The sequence below is a fragment of the Podarcis tiliguerta genome (assembly GCF_965153285.1).
Source record: "Podarcis tiliguerta genome assembly, chromosome: 17".
NCBI lineage: Eukaryota > Metazoa > Chordata > Lepidosauria > Squamata > Lacertidae > Podarcis > Podarcis tiliguerta.
This window is the reverse complement of record NC_139550.1, coordinates 10,720,550-10,736,240: the sequence shown is the minus strand read 5'-3', so window position 1 is coordinate 10,736,240 and position 15,691 is coordinate 10,720,550. Positions and strand designations below refer to the sequence as shown.

The following is a 15,691-nucleotide window of genomic DNA, read 5'->3' as shown; positions in this document are numbered from 1 at the left end:
TACATATCCCTTTGTATTTTTTGTGCACTTGCATGATTTAAATTCTTCCACCTCGCCCCCCAAAAGCAGGAATATCTGTTGTTCAATTTTATCTCTGTTCCCTCTAGAATAGTCTTCAGCGAATCATAGCTTTAAACATCCACATGGATGTTTACATTTTTAAGAAGTTGCTGCAACGATGAACTATTTGGGCTGGCTGAGAGTTTTAAGGAACTGCTTTGAGCAATAATTCCGGCCACTTCAAAAGTATCCTCAGGGCTTGTTGAATGTACTACTGTGCTGTTAAAACACTAATGATGTGTCAGGGTAGGGGATCATTGGGGCTGCATTTTAGGGACTATTGAGTATACCTTCGTCTGTTTTACCTTGTAGTAGCAAAATGGGAAGCTTATGGAATAGATACTGTGGGAGAGTGAGGTGGTAGTGGCAGAGGGCTGTTCGGTTACATTAGATTTCACTCTTAATTCCCGAATCCTTTTTTTATATTGGCAGAGCTTTTATCTCAGTTGTCCGGTGTGAGGCGTTCTGCAGGGGGACAGCTCAATTCCTCTGGCCCTTCCGCGTCTCAGTTGCAGCAACTGCAGATGCAACTGCAGTTAGAACGGCAGCATGCACAGGCGGCACGGCAACAACTGGAGACTGCACGTAACGCGACAAGGCGCGCCAACACTAGCGGCGTCACCACCACTATTACACAATCCACAGCAACAACCAACACATCCAACACAGAAAACAGTCAGCAGGCTATCCAGAACTCTCAGTTCCTCCTTACAAGGTAACTCGTTCTAGAGGGTCGGAATTGCAATTATTGGTTCTGAATCACTCCAGGAATTCAGCCCCACTTTTGGAATTTGTGTATTTTGATGGAATCTTCCTCCTTCCCACAAGCTGCTTTTTAGCCACCTCCTTCAGCAGTCATTATCTGCAGCCAAGCACACGTAAACTTTTGTGCCTTTTCTGTTACCGCTTGTATCTACTTAAACGAAATTGTTGGCTTAAGTGGCAAAGGGCAGAGAAGGGGATTTAAAGTGGCTCAAACTGTAAATTAAAAGGAGGCGTTGAATACAAGTTTTTCTTGCAATTTGCATTCCTGGAAAAATCAAGAAAATTACTGAGCAATCTGAGGGCTGTTATGTGCTGTTATGTGTAGATGCAATTCATTATGTTTAACTCTGAATTCCAAGATGCTGGCACATTTAAAAAAATATTATGAAGCAAAATATATTACAACAAATTAAATCCTTCATATATATATATTCTCAAATCTACGCATTAAAAAATTGTATCTGTTGTAAAGTAGAAATACCGAGATAGTAATGGATTCATCAAATATTTCTCTTTAATTCCTCTTTAATTCTCTTTAAACAAAATCTCTATGAGAGCTCATAATATAGAACAAAAGGGAACCAATTAATAATGGCCCTCCACTGTAGACTGATTATCATATTTTAAATATTATGTTATTTTAAAATCATTTTCATTTCTTCTGACATCTTCCAAAGACATTATTTTACTGAAGGAGACTGAGTGTGTTGTCATTTTCAAGCTATGGCCAACTTTGCTGTCATTATATGCTAACTTTGAAATAGTTTATAAAGCCTAAAAGGAAAGTTAGATCCTGTAGAACTGAGACTAATGAGCATCTGCTTGCCTCGTGTGCCCACTACATATGATTAGCAGCTTCTACTGTCTGCACAACGTCTCCCAACAGCTTGCTTTTGTACCATTAGAAGTCTTAGGTAACCCCAGTGGAGTAAAATACCACATATGGAGTACCATGGCATGGACCTCTCAAATCTACACAGATAGATACACAGTTGCCGTATTTTGAAAAGCGTAGCCACATATTTGAAAAGAGAATTCTTAAGCCACTTTCCCACTTACACATATTGGCCTCAGTAACTTTGGCCCCTTCAGTTTGGCTCTTCAACTTTGCCTTGCTTACTTCCTCTGTAGGATTACTCTTCCTTCCTCAATTTTATCTTAAAGGAATGCCTTCTTTAAAAAAATAGAGAAGGAACCTTGTTTTAAACATCTTGTTTGTTGTGATTCCTTCATTAAAAAAAGGTCTTCTCCTTCTTTGCTTACATCTCGGCAACTTTTATACTTTTGATCAGATAAATTCTAAAAGATACCCAATACTATCTTTGGGTCAGAATAATCCCTGTGTGAAGATTCCTGGGAAATAGATTTTAATCTCATCTCCTGAATAGGTTCCTGGGGTCCTCCCTTTGTAGCAGGATGTCACAGCAGCCCTCCATTTTGTTCCATTTTCACACAAAAAGTACCAAGGTGGCAAACTATCTGATAGCAGAAGATGGGAAAGTTGAATGTGCATGTGCAGCATAATCCCTCCAGTTACTATGCAGGTTTGCTAAAGTTGTACTATCCTGCGGTAAACCGATAATTTTTCAGGGGAACTGAATGGATTCCATAGAAGCAGCATTGGAGCAGTTAAGGTCTCAGAGTGCTGGTGGTAGGGACTCAGGGTATTATTGGATATAAGCAAGGAGTGATCATTGGCAGTCTGATCGTCTCTTTCCCAATGTAGAAATAAATCAGATGCATCTTTTCTGAACCCAAGACATCCACAGGTCTTTTCATGATCTTGTAGATGATTAGACAGTGTTCCCAAGCCTCAGAATTTTCAGCTATATCCTGTTTTGTCTCCCCTTCTTGTGCAGGTTGAACGATCCCAAGATGTCTGAAGTAGAGCGTCAGTCAATGGAGAGTGAGCGAGCTGACCGCAGCCTGTTTGTTCAAGAGCTTCTGCTGTCCACTTTAATGCGGGAAGAAAGCTCCTCCTCTGATGAGGACGAGCGTGGGGAGGTTGCCGATTTTGGTGCTATGGGCTGTGTAGATATTATGCCTTTAGATGTTGCTTTAGAAAATCTAAATTTAAAAGAGAGTAATAAAGGAAACGAGCCTCCTCCACCTCCTCTTTGATGACATCCCACTTCGCAGACAATGTCCTCTGTGCTGTATTTGCCAATGAAAGTGGACAACAACTATCTTGGGTTTGTTTTGGTGATTGTAATTTCAGGTCTGTCACTCTTGTTACATTGTGTACATTCAAAGGAAGAGAGAAAGATATATATGATAATCATTTCCACTTAAAAATAATTTTTACTTCTAGCAGGTAAATGTAGGTTGCAGATCAGAGGGGAAATCCTCTGTGCCCTGTACTTTTTGACATGCAAAAAGGTTCTCCTAATACTCCACATTCAAACTGAAGAGGAAAAAAAAATGAAATCTCTAATGAAGCTGCTGTGTGTATTTATGAATATTAATGAATAAAAACTGCTTGGATGGTTTACCTTTACTGCATGAGGTTTTTTGCAGCGTGCATGAGTTTTAGTGACCTTGTCATTTAAAAAAATTTAAATACAAGGAGTAAAACTATAAACGACTCCCTCCCCCTCCCCCAAAAGCTTTCCCATTATTCAAAGGTTACAAGGCAAAGAAGTTAATGCTCACTTAGCATTGTGTGGCCATCAAGTAGCTTTTGAATAATGTACGTCTGAACCACTTTTATTACATGTGCCGTTTGCACATCATGCAAGCTCTGCAGTGGGACAGCTTGTTTCCAGGGTGTGACGTTTTGCTCGGTGTGACCCTTGTGTTGCTCTCTTTAACCACCGCACATCCACGTGGAGTTTCAGCCTGCTTTTTATGCATCTCTAGGAGACACAAAAGTAAGGCCACTGCCAAAATCTTCTGGCAAAGGGGGCTTTTTGTGTGCCCTATAATCAAAATACTTGTTCAACTTTGTTTAAAAGTTTTTTTTTTCCTTTTTGTGGTTGTTAAAAGAAAACCATTTTCAAACTGTTAAAACATGTTTTATTCAGGTGTAGATTATTCATTTGCTCATTGTCTTAAAAGAAAACAAAAGTTAACCTGGATTATGTTGTCTTAGTTTTAAAAACCTTCACAGTCTCAATCATATGTGTTTGAGTTATTTATGTATTTGCTACCTAGTTTGCAGAGACTTGTCAGCAACAGGAGAGCTTGAGGAGGTTGACTTCCCAAACTTTTGTCAATATATTACAACTGCATTCTTAATGCTAATTCTAGCACCTTTTTATTTATTATTTCTTGATTTTTTTTCCTGGTATAAAAAAAGTAAAAAGCCTTTTTAATTGAATCATGCCACCTACATGCCTATACTATTAATCCTGTATGTATAAAAATGTACAGTGTTTTTGTGCATAGACTTTCATAATAGCCCCAAGGCAGGGACAGGAGGGTTTTTTTGTTTTGGGGGGTTGGGGTGGTGGGGAAGGGAATGTAAAGTTAGACTATAAAGACAAAATTGCACACAGCTTCTGATTAAATCTAAACTAGGCTTAGACAATAATCATGTTTCTCTCTGGTTCTCTCACTTTCTTCATCTCTATCTCCCCTCTACCCTCTCCACTTCTGCTACATAGCAAGCATCTTAGAATTAAATTGCAGACTTGAGCAGGATGGTGGGGTTTTAAAAGGACAGATTCTCATCGAAAATGGGGAAAAGCCCCACCCACTGGTTTTTAGTTTCTGACTCCAGTTATTTCTATATAAAATACAGTACTAGATTTGGTTCTTCTTCTTTTTTTAGTCTCTGCAACAGAATGTTCTAAGGGGGGATTTTACAGCAGCCCTCTGGTTATCTTGGGAGTTTAACCCAGCTAGGGATTTTTTTTTTTAATTGTTGAGGATTTTCAAAACCAGTTTTCAAGCTGTAGTCTTTTCAAACACACCTGCACATTACAATAAGACACGCAGTTCAATAAAGCATTTTCAAGACTGTTGTTCAGTTGGTTCTTCTTTGGTGTTGGCGTGTTATCCAGACACATTGATGCCAGGCATTCTTTTTTCAGTGGTATTTTAATAAGACCTACACTGGAGAAGTTCTTGGCTTGTAAGATGACATTGTTGGTTTTTTGAGTTTGTTTTGTTGTAAAATGTAAATCTCCAGTATCCGTATGTATTGGGGCATCTGTGGCAGAAGTACGGGTTTGAGACTGTGCCGAACTTGGGCACCCACAGCATTCCCTCACCAGCTGATAGACGGATTCTGTCTCTAAAGCCTCAACTACTGCGAACTCCCCAGAGTGCAAAGGTGTGTTACATTTCAGTTTTTCCAGGCTTTGTTAGTTGTTTGTTGGCATCCTGCTCTTCAATTATGCTGGCAGTGTCACTACCAATCAACACAATTCAGCACATGAAAGCAGATGGCTATCACAGAAGTAGACTAAAATTAGATTCAGTTAATGGTTATCAGTGACTGACAATTTTGTTTTAAAAAACAACACATTTTTGGCAGGAAAAGGACAGAAGTGGGGGCACTAACCCAAGCATTTCTGGGGAGAGCAGTCCAGAGATGGACAGCTGTACCCACAAAGGCACTCACCTAACTGAACAGGTTTGTAGGGGAGCCAAGGCACTTTCAACACATCGGTGAAACTTGCAAGTAGGTGCATAGATTCTGATGCTGAGAATACAATCGTCGTGACACTGCACTTCTCAGAAATGCATTTCAGGCATTGTATGCGGTTTCAGGGACCTTCCAACCTACCTTCAATATTGGGATTAGCTCCACATTTCTGAGAGGTTCTTGGTGAATGGGTCACGTGCCATTTTTTGCTTGGATGCACTGCTAAGTGCTGCTTGTTCCTGGTGCTAAGCTTCATTCACGGTACAGGAGAGTGGCCAAAATAATGTGCTAAAGTTGTCCATTGGGTGCTGATTCCCTTCCAATAATGGCTCTACTTGTTCACTGTTTAAATTCTTGCACAGAATTACGTTTTAAAGAAGTGTGCAGTTGTTGGAAGTAATGTTTTATGTACTGTTTTGAGATTTTTAAAAAGGTATAGAAGTCACATCACAGGTTCACCAGTGGCAATACACACACACACACACACACACACACACACACACACCCACCTTCTGAACTGGCTGCAGGTAGGGGGCCCTTTTTGCCAGTATAACAGCATCACATTTTTCTTCCCCTGAGTGCAAGAAAAAACACCTGGCCTGACTCTTCCAGGTACTGTAGTTGACAGCCCATCTGTTTCAACCTGCTACTGTCCTGGGTATAATACTGTAATCAGGTTATTTGGATAAATTTGTATCATGGCCAGAAGGGCTATGTATTGTTTATGGAAAGTGATTTTATCTACTTTTATCAGAAGTAATCCAAATTAGCATGCGAGGCAACTTAGCAACTCCAGCGAGTAGTCACAATCTGCTATTTATTGGTGAATGCTTGCTTAGTGTTTTGACATACCTCTCTTTCAAGCCCATCTGACACATTGCTAACTTTTGGTTAGGCTTTTTTGAGAATGAGATAGCAAAGAGAAGTCTATAATCTTACCTATTTTATGAAGTTTATCACTGCCTTCGAGGATGCCTTCACACAATGCAAATTACAAGCACCTTCATCATCTGCGTAGATGAAAATTACCTATAACCTGCTTGTTCAAAGCAACATAAAGCTGTTACCACCCAACCCAGCTACATCTCTTCACTCCTCCCAAGACAGCTCTTGGGACAGTGCTAATAGACTATTTGTGGTGGTGGTGAAGAGTTCTGCAAAACCTGTATTGGAGGAAGTTTGTAACCAAACCAAGATAACGAAACTTTTGCTATAAAAGGCATTTTCAAAACGGGAGTAAAAAAATCAGCAGGAAAATAAATGAGTAACATAAATAAGTGTGATGTTGCAACTTCCTCAGACAAATCCCCCCCCCTCCAAATTTGGGGGTTTGATGCATTTTTGGGCTAGGGTAGCATGTTGATTGACATTTGGTTCTCTTTCCTTTGGAATACATTTCTTCTGTACAATAAGATTTTCTCCCCTCTATCACGGTTCTAGGTTGATAACTTTGATTGTCTCACTGTTACCTATAATTACACTGCCTTAAAAACGTGAGTGTGCAGCACTATTAAACATGTTCAAACTCCAATTTTCAACATGGATACATCATATCAAATAGCCCCTCTTTTCTTAGTGGTGAATTGTCTTGACTCTCACAGGACTATTTTGAGGATAAAATGGGAAAGATCGTGCGCGACAACCTGAGTTTTCCATAGAAATGCCGGGATATGTGTATGATAAATAACAATTGCTTCATGTAATAAAAAGCAGCGCCAAGTTTTATATAAGCCTTTATTTACAACTTGTTTAACAACTGTACACTGGTTTTGTAGCCTTGGAAGCATTATTATTTGAATGGGGAAGGGGAGGGTGCTTTGAACACCTGACCATATTACCTTGTCTTTACACACATTCATACTAAAACCTCTACCATGGCAAGATGGTAGATACAGGGTAAGATTCATAGGTGGGGAGAGAATTAATATTTGGTGGTTGGAGGAGTTTACACTCATACAGGGGGGGGAAATATCACCAGCAGTTTCATAAACAGTAATTTTGGTAACCAGTCAACATCTAGGTCAGGACAGTCAAGTTGCTATTGAAAAATGGACAAGGGGGGGGGGAGAGAGAGAGAGAACGTGAAAACTACATAACACACAGTAACCGATATGTTTAAAACATGCTTAGGATCTCAGAAAGTTGCAGTTGCACAAACCCAAACCGTTTCAAATAGACAGCCAAAAGTGCCTATTGGAGTTTATACTTTAATCTCACATTCCTCTATGACTCCAGCTAGTGGTCTGACATGTTTTAGTAGGCAAGGGGGAAAAAGACACAAGATACAAAAAAGCCCCTGACCTCAAGCCATGTATGCTAAGAGCAGCAGCAAACACAAAACAAGAAGACTCCAAAAGCAACCACACCAGACCAACTACAAGACAATTCCTTGCAAACCAGTTAACTCAAAAGTTTGTGCAAGAGAAGAAAAGGTAGGAGAGGATATTGATGTCTCATGATTAGGTATTGGAATAATGAAGGCAGCGGACATCTCCCCCTCAAACTGCAAGGAGTTTGGAACTTACATAGTACTTGTCTATCCAAGTATCCGGCAAGTCTTACATTCAAATGATGAACATCAAATTCCTACTACCAGTCCTACACATCTGCCTAATTCAATCCTAAGCCAACAGCAACCTAGCTTCTCGATGTCGAGATCCCACATCCAAGTGGGCAATGGTGAGTGACATGCAGGCCTCATCATCTGAGCCTGCAAGGGAACCAGGATTCAACTGGACCCCAATCTTCCCCCTCCCCTGGCGCACACATTCCTTACTCAAGTTTGGGTGAGAGCAAACACTGGAGAGAACTTTTGCCACCATGCCTATCTTGGAGGTAGCTTGGGAGAGCTGCACATTTTCACTGAGCTGCTCTGCTACTTTGGAACTGATCAATTAGTTTATTTCCACCTAAACTACGTCCTTGAATCATCAAAATCAGAGCACAACCAATGTCATTCGGGGGGGGGGGGGAGACTACGTTTAGAAGTTGCTGCTGCTCAGCAAGAGGAAAAGTTTTGGATCAAATAACTTGTCCTCAATTTAATCCCTCTCTGCATGCTCACAACAGAAAGAGAGGCTTTGGTTCTGCAGAACACAGTCTTCCTCTCTGTTTAAGCAGGCGACACCTGGACTAAAAAGTGTAAGGCTGTGCTAGAAAAGGCCTGCTAATCAAACCATACAGCGCTTAGTAAGAGTTTCTTTTTTCACTTGACTGTGTAGACAATTCCTATGGCTTAAAAGCAGAGACCAGCAGCTGCACGCCTTGAGGCCAAGTCTGTCCCCTTGAGCAGTCCCAGGATGAAGGCCAGCTGTCAACCAAGAGGCATGCAGAGTGGATGTGATAGCCCTGCCAATGGGACTTGCTGGCATTTTGGAAGCACAGGGATTGAGAATTGGCCTGCCAATTTCTATTCCATCCTCAAAGCAGCCCTCCTATAAAAATGGTTGCTAACCATAGGCTTGGAAGGATCATTCACCATCCCGCAGGACGGCTAACGTAACAGTAAGATACTAATGCAGCCACAAAGCAATCTTTCCTCGGGTTTTCTATCACACTGCCGCATTTCCTAGGTCTGCTTCAATACAAAACAGAATCTAGAGCAGCACAAGCGTGTGCTTAAAAGAGTATAACCTTTTTTGTTTTTTTAAAAAAAGCTTTAAAAATAGTTTAAAGGCAGCACAAAGCATTCCAAGTTACACTGTCAACATAATGTACATGTATCGCATGTATGATAGCAATAATTCATAACGTAAAGAAAGACATTAGTGCAATCTGAAAGGAAGTTAACGCGGGTATGAGGAAGAGAGAACATAAGATAAATACAGACAACCCTAAATGTAATCCAGAAAGGCCATGTCACGTATAATACTGAAACCAAGGAAGAGTATGCTTCTTTGATATTTGTGATCTCCACTGATGTTCCTTTCTGGAGCTGCTTGTACACATCTGCACAGATGGGAAAAGAAGCCTTTAAAAGGAAATGTACAAGTCCGCAGTGGGCGAGGGGGGAAAGCAAGAAAGGATATATACACATTAAGACAGGATGCAACATCAATAAATAAAATATTGCAAATATGTCAAGCCTCGGAGTTTCAAATAAAAAACCTGGAAGAGGTCAGGCACCACTTCCTATCTGCTTTCTCCAAGGAAACGTCTTTCTGGACTTTGCTGGTATTAAAAAAAAAAAGTATATATATATATATATATATAATATCTATATGTATGTATATAGTATTGAACAACATGGCTCCTTTAGTGCACTTTTAAAATAATAGCAGTAAACAAAGGTGCATTTATAAAATACATTTAAGATTAAATGTTAGCTTAGTAAATGGAAGAAGTTGCAAGAGACTTGCATGTTAATACTGTTAACAGGAAGAATTAAGTAGCAGCGGCAATGGATGTTAGCATACTAAGTGCTACAGGAGCTCAACAACCTACCCAACACCCATTTTTAGAACTTATGAATACTGTATCAAGTTTCACTCTCTTGGTGGCTGAGAAGAACTGGGGGCTTTATAATGTTGGATGGGAAAGTGGTAAAATCGTATGCACACACGGAGATAAGCATCTTTGCTAGCAACTTTTTGCTTTGGAGAAAAAGGTGCCAAGACCTTTAAAAGGAGAGGTTTTGCTTATGTTGACTGAACAGGAGATAAAAAGAGAGATGGCGTAGACCAAAGAGCCCTTGTTTGATAAACAGTGCAGCAGATTAAGCAGCCACATATCATCGCATATATCCAAAATAAAAAGGGAGGCGTAGAAGCAGCAAATATTTAATTGCTGTCGAAATGTATTTTTTAAAAAGACGTAAAAAAGATGGCTACCCTGTTTAGAGACATTTTAAGAAGTTTAACAAATATGTATAGTTTAATGATTCATAAAACATAAGCTACAGTATTAAGCGTTGAAAGCTCATTTGCTAATAAATCCACATAAGATTTTACCAGCTGACTACCTATGTACCCCTATATTAGATAGGATGTCAATGTGCTGAAAGAAAAAGAAAAGAAATTGCTCTTGCAATTTGAAACTTTCCTGACTGGTTGACTGGAGGAGATCCTGACCATATGCTCCCCGCCCCCCCCCCCAAAAAAAACCCATTGTTGAGAGCATGTATAAGTTGGTTTTTAATATACTAAAAAATATTTTGTACATGTTAAAAACTCAGAATTGCTTCCAATGCAGAAACGTCAAGGCTTCTCTGACATGGAGGTCGACGTCTTTACTCCTAACTCTGGCTGGGGTTCTATCCACGTAGTTTTATAAAAAATTCAACCCAAACTGACAGTGTCAGTCTGCTGGCAGTAAACACAACTAAGTGTCTCGTAGCACCTTAAATACTAAGAGATATATTATGGCATAAGCTTTAGTAGATGAGTGTCCATTTCAGATGATGCTTTTTTTTTTTAATTGGTTCAGCCTGAACCATTCTCCAACCCAGACTTCCAGCATCCAACACAGAAACAGTATGAGAGGATAGTTCTAGTCTGTCTTCAAGCCACAAACACATCTTCAGACTTGCCCTGTATGTGGAAGTGGACTGGGGCTATTGTGTTAAGTGACCTGTAACCTGAAGTTTATTGCAGGATAAAGGCAGGTTCAACTGTGTATCAGTCTGAAAATGAGCCCTCCCATTCAGGAATAATGTCCCTTTTTTCTTAAAAAAAGGTGTCCCAGGGATGAGTTCCACATTTACCTTTCTCTTTGCAAGGTGGAGGTGCAGTTCCTGATCCTGCTTGCATGCAGTGATTCACACAAAGAACTTTGTCAGACATTACCCTGTGGGTGGGGTGTGTGCACACAGCTAACCCAAAGAGAATTATGTTCCTCCAGTATCATCTGTTTTAATGGCTAGGAGACTGAAGGTTTTTCTCTCTTTAAACCTCCCAGTTATGACTTACTAGGTGACACTGTCAGAAATGCCGCATATCAGATCTGTTTGCAAGCCATAAAAAAAAAAAAAAAATCTGATACACCTTTCAGAGGGTCCCTTCACTTTCCAGTATTCAACTGAATATTGTAACTGATGAAAAACCTAATTCGACAGGAAGAACGCAAGGGACAGATAAAATCTACCAATGTCCTCAATTTGGAGAAAAATACAAACATGAAAGGGAATTTTTTGGAATACAAGAGGGAACATTGCCTAATTTTTAAGTTAAAAATCATACAAGCAAAAGCTACAACCCACACAACTGTAGGGTGTGTTTTTTCTTGCATCAAGCCAATTCATCTTACAGCAGCCCCTCCGCCTCCCTAGCCTTCACTGCCTGAAGACAACCTAGTTGGAGGGATACATTTAAATACAAGCCTGGTAATGCCCACACAACTTGCTGCTAAATGTTTCTTTTAGAAAAATATGACCTCCATTCCATTTGCCTAGCCCAAATTTTATCCATCGTTAGAACACATACTTCTCAAATAAGGAAGTACAAGCCAACATTACTGCTGCTCTATCCGAGGAAAATTCAGTGAACATGTTTATAAAAAATTAACAGACTTGCTTGGTTTATGAATTGTTTCCATTCCACCCAATATAAATATTTTAGAAACAAGCCTTTTATTTCTGTCTTTGCCGCAAAATCAGCATACAGCAGCAAGACACAATGACCCTGATATATAGAAAGCCAGTTGCACTTAAGTCCTCTAGAAATTAGAGACACTTAATTTAACCACAACTGTCTTTATTCATTTCAACAGGAATTAAGTGCAACTGTCGTTCTGGGAATTTCGTCCTCGACTGTTGCTTTCCTTGGTTTTTAATGATCAACAAGAATGTATATTCGGTTCTCAATACGTCAAAGTAAAATTTAATTGTGTTTTTAATGAAGGCTTCTTGACATTTCAGAATACTGATAATAAGCCTGCCTCCCACTTCAATGCAAACAAGAAATATGGCAGCCAAAGTGGAGAAAGAAGTTGCTTTTGCTTTCATGCTAGATGAAAAACGTAACAAAAATATGCTGTGGAAGACAGGCAAAACCCCAATGCCAGCTAAGAGAAAGGAAAGCAAGAACGGAAATCAAAAGTAGAAAAAGATGCGGGTTCAATTGTAAAATTAAAGTTGTCTTCAAGTTTCTTTCAGGCACAGAACAAACAGGAATAGTTCTATCAGATGCACAACAGCCTGTGGAAAAGGAAAAAAACTCTCTCCTGCCACTTCCAACAGAATAAGAAGTTTTTGCCTACAGAAGCATTCAGCTGGCAAAATTAAGACTGCTGGAGATGTTATCTGACCCGGAATAGCAAGTGTAATAATATGCATTACTCTGAAACTGGTTAACTCAATACTAATCACTGCTCTTTTGCTTCCAGTACACTACTTGCCACCAGCAAAAACAGACAGGATGCCAATCTAACACCTTTGCTTGTAAGTGCAATTGAAAACTACGCATAGATACCTCCCATATTTTGTCTCCAGCTTCAAATTCACCATTGCAGAAAAAAGGCAGATTACCAAGTGAATGATCCTGTGAAGAATTATTTTATTTACTTTTATGCCTACTGAGGGAAATACCTGGCTTACTTCATCTAACATTGAAACCATACTACAAAGGGCTAACAGCCACACCCTGCCTTTTAATTACTATTCTACACATTACTGAACTTTAAGAACTCCTTTTATGTACTAGGGTGGTGCTGAATAAAGGCAAAATTCCTTTTTTAAAATTAAGATGTGCTGTGCATTCTCGCACAAAATGAGGATGAGAAGAAAAACATTTTATACTGAAAATGTGACCATAAAAACAAGGTGGGCTTCCAAGTTAAAGCCATCTCTGATTCCTTTTCCTTCCTCGAAAGGAAAAGGTCACTATGATCTACATTTGGAAGGATACACAAGAAAAAGCTGTTCTCTGCTGAACGTTAGACACACTGAATTTTTATTTTAAGGTGAAGTTTTCCAACAAAACCTCTAAACTACTTCCATGGTGGATCCATATGGAACTGCTCGTCTTGAGCAACCCCAAACTTCTCACACATTAATTTGAAAAGGGTGCAAGTGGCTCAACATCTAGAACGCAATACTTGGAAGGATCAAAATCTGAAGGGGAATTGCTAGCCTTCCTTCATGACAAAGACCCATTAACAGTACAGGCATGTATGAAGATTTGGCACTAAAGGACAGCGAGTTTTCATGTCAGAATCACCAAGCCTGAAGGCAATGGTACCATCTGTAAGGCAATGAATGGACTCTCCCTCCTTATTGACCTATTAAAAATAGTCCTCAGTGGTAGATGGCAATTTGAAGACAGCATCCACCAAAGACATCCAATCAAAATCAACCCTGATACACCAGGGATGGGGAACTTTTTGAACTACAACTCCCGTCATGCCTGATCATGTTGCCTGGGACTCAGAGGAGTTTGAGTCAAATGATATCTGGGGGACCAGGAGGGCACTGTTCTACACAGTTCACTGCTTCATAAAATTTCTCCATGATGGTTTAACCATGTAGAATACTAGGCATCTGTAGGATCAAGGCACACAGTAAGTAGAATACTACTATGGTCCCATCTCCTAGGATTTCCAAGCAGGTGGAGAACTGCAATAACATGACAATGAAAAGGATGGGTGCTCCACTTGGTTAGAGTACAGAGAGGGAAGCTTTAAAGCAATTGGCCATGCAATGAATGGTTGCCATATTCCACAGTGATTGAACTAACCAAGAATGGAACAGGAACATCAAATCATTTTTAACCTTAGTGATGCTAAAAGGGAAAAAAAGAACATGGGCAAATAAGGACAAAAATCAGCTTGCCTCTCCAAATTAAAGCCAAGAGAAGGATAAATAGAAGGACATGAACACACGCGATCAGGTACTTGCAGCCAGGTTACAGCTTCTGCCAGCATCTGACTATTGCTGCTAACACATTTCGTAACAATTCTATGCAACACCATTGCAAATTCCATCACATAATTTAAACAGATCAGACTGGATTGAGAAAGAAAAGGTAATTCCCTTTATACAATGGTAGCCTTGGAAAGGATGGCAACATCATTTGCCAACGGGACATTTTCGGTTTGCTACTTAGCCATCATCAGCTTTCAGGTGAGACAGGACAATTCCATATAAACAAGGGGAAGAGAGGGGGAGATTCCGTTATTACATTCCACTAGGTGTTTTCCAACATTTTGGCACATCAAAAGACAAAGGGAAGGCTCCAGAAAGTAAGACTAAAAACATTGAGAAAGTGTTTTCTTAAAAAAGAAAAAAACAACCACCTTCCTGAAATGAGAAGTTAACAGCAACCGCAAGGAACAAAGATACAGAAAGGATGCTGGCTAAAGTTTCCTGAAATGCTGTCACTCGTAACAGAAGTAGGCCTTGATCCCAGGATGGCTTCCATTCAAAAAGCAGGGCCTTCTTCTACCTTGCTGTAGCTGGCTGGACATGGCCAGGATAGGCTCTTCTTGTGCTGGTGGCTTGCCTTTGTCTAGCCAGGAAGGACTGTCCTGAACCTGTGGTAGCAAGTCTGTCTTCTGCTGCTTTTTTATGAAGAGCCATACCCTAGGAAGACAAAAGGCAGGTATATAAGAGCAGCCTTGCTGGATAACATCAAAGGCCCCTCCTGTTCAGCATTCTGCTCTCACAGTAACCAGCCAGATACCCATGGGAAGCCCACTATGAGGACATGAATGCAACAGCAAACTCCCATTCATGCTCCTCATCAACCAGTACTCAGGGAGACAGTGCTTCTGATACTAGAACTAATGCAACTAACACGGCTGGTAGTTATTGATAGCTTTATCCTTCATGAATGTGTCAAATCTCCTTTTAAAGGTGTCCACATTGCTGGCCATCACTATAAATTGTGGTAGCAAATTCCCTAACTGAACCATGTGCTGTGCAAAGCAGTAATTCCTTGGTCTGTCCTGGTTCTGCCATGGATCAGCTTCATCGATAACCCTGGGTTCCTGTATTATGAAAGAGGTAATAACTAAAACATGCATTAAGTTTGCTCTACTACGGTGTGTTGGCTGCGCTAGACTGTCCCTTTCCCAAACAGGGCCACCCAGATTTGGGGCAGGGAGCCAAGAGTCCATAGTAAAACCCAAATGTTCATCATCAAATTTAGCATTTCCAATGCATGTTTTGAGAGTTCTGGCTAAAGCTAAGAGAGAGTAGTTTGCTTAAGGCCATCTAATAAATTCATGGCAGGCATGAGATGAACTTGGCAACTTCCCAGGTGACAATCTTAGCCACACTGCACCAGCATGCATGACCTCTATCAATTCTCCAGTGGCAGTGGTGAACAACTAAACTTCAGA

At 40.2% G+C, this 15,691-nt stretch overlaps 2 protein-coding genes across 4 annotated transcripts in view; one reads left to right on the top strand and one right to left on the bottom strand.

Annotated features, from left to right (window-relative positions):
• Positions 1-3,314, top strand: part of KCMF1 (potassium channel modulatory factor 1) — a 41,843-nt gene extending 38,529 nt beyond the window's left edge. For both annotated transcript variants that reach the window (XM_083420425.1, XM_083420426.1), the window contains exons 6-7: positions 493-775; positions 2,685-3,314. In XM_083420425.1, the coding sequence (XP_083276551.1) occupies positions 493-775; positions 2,685-2,946 (545 nt within the window). In that variant the 3' untranslated portion in view covers positions 2,947-3,314. The remainder of the gene's footprint in view (positions 1-492; positions 776-2,684) is intronic.
• A 3,819-nt stretch (positions 3,315-7,133) lies between these two features.
• Positions 7,134-15,691, bottom strand: part of HOOK3 (hook microtubule tethering protein 3) — a 65,519-nt gene continuing 56,961 nt past the window's right edge. For both annotated transcript variants that reach the window (XM_083419887.1, XM_083419888.1), the window contains exon 22: positions 7,134-14,930. In XM_083419887.1, coding sequence (XP_083276013.1) covers positions 14,790-14,930 — 141 coding nt within the window. In that variant the 3' untranslated portion in view covers positions 7,134-14,789. The remainder of the gene's footprint in view (positions 14,931-15,691) is intronic.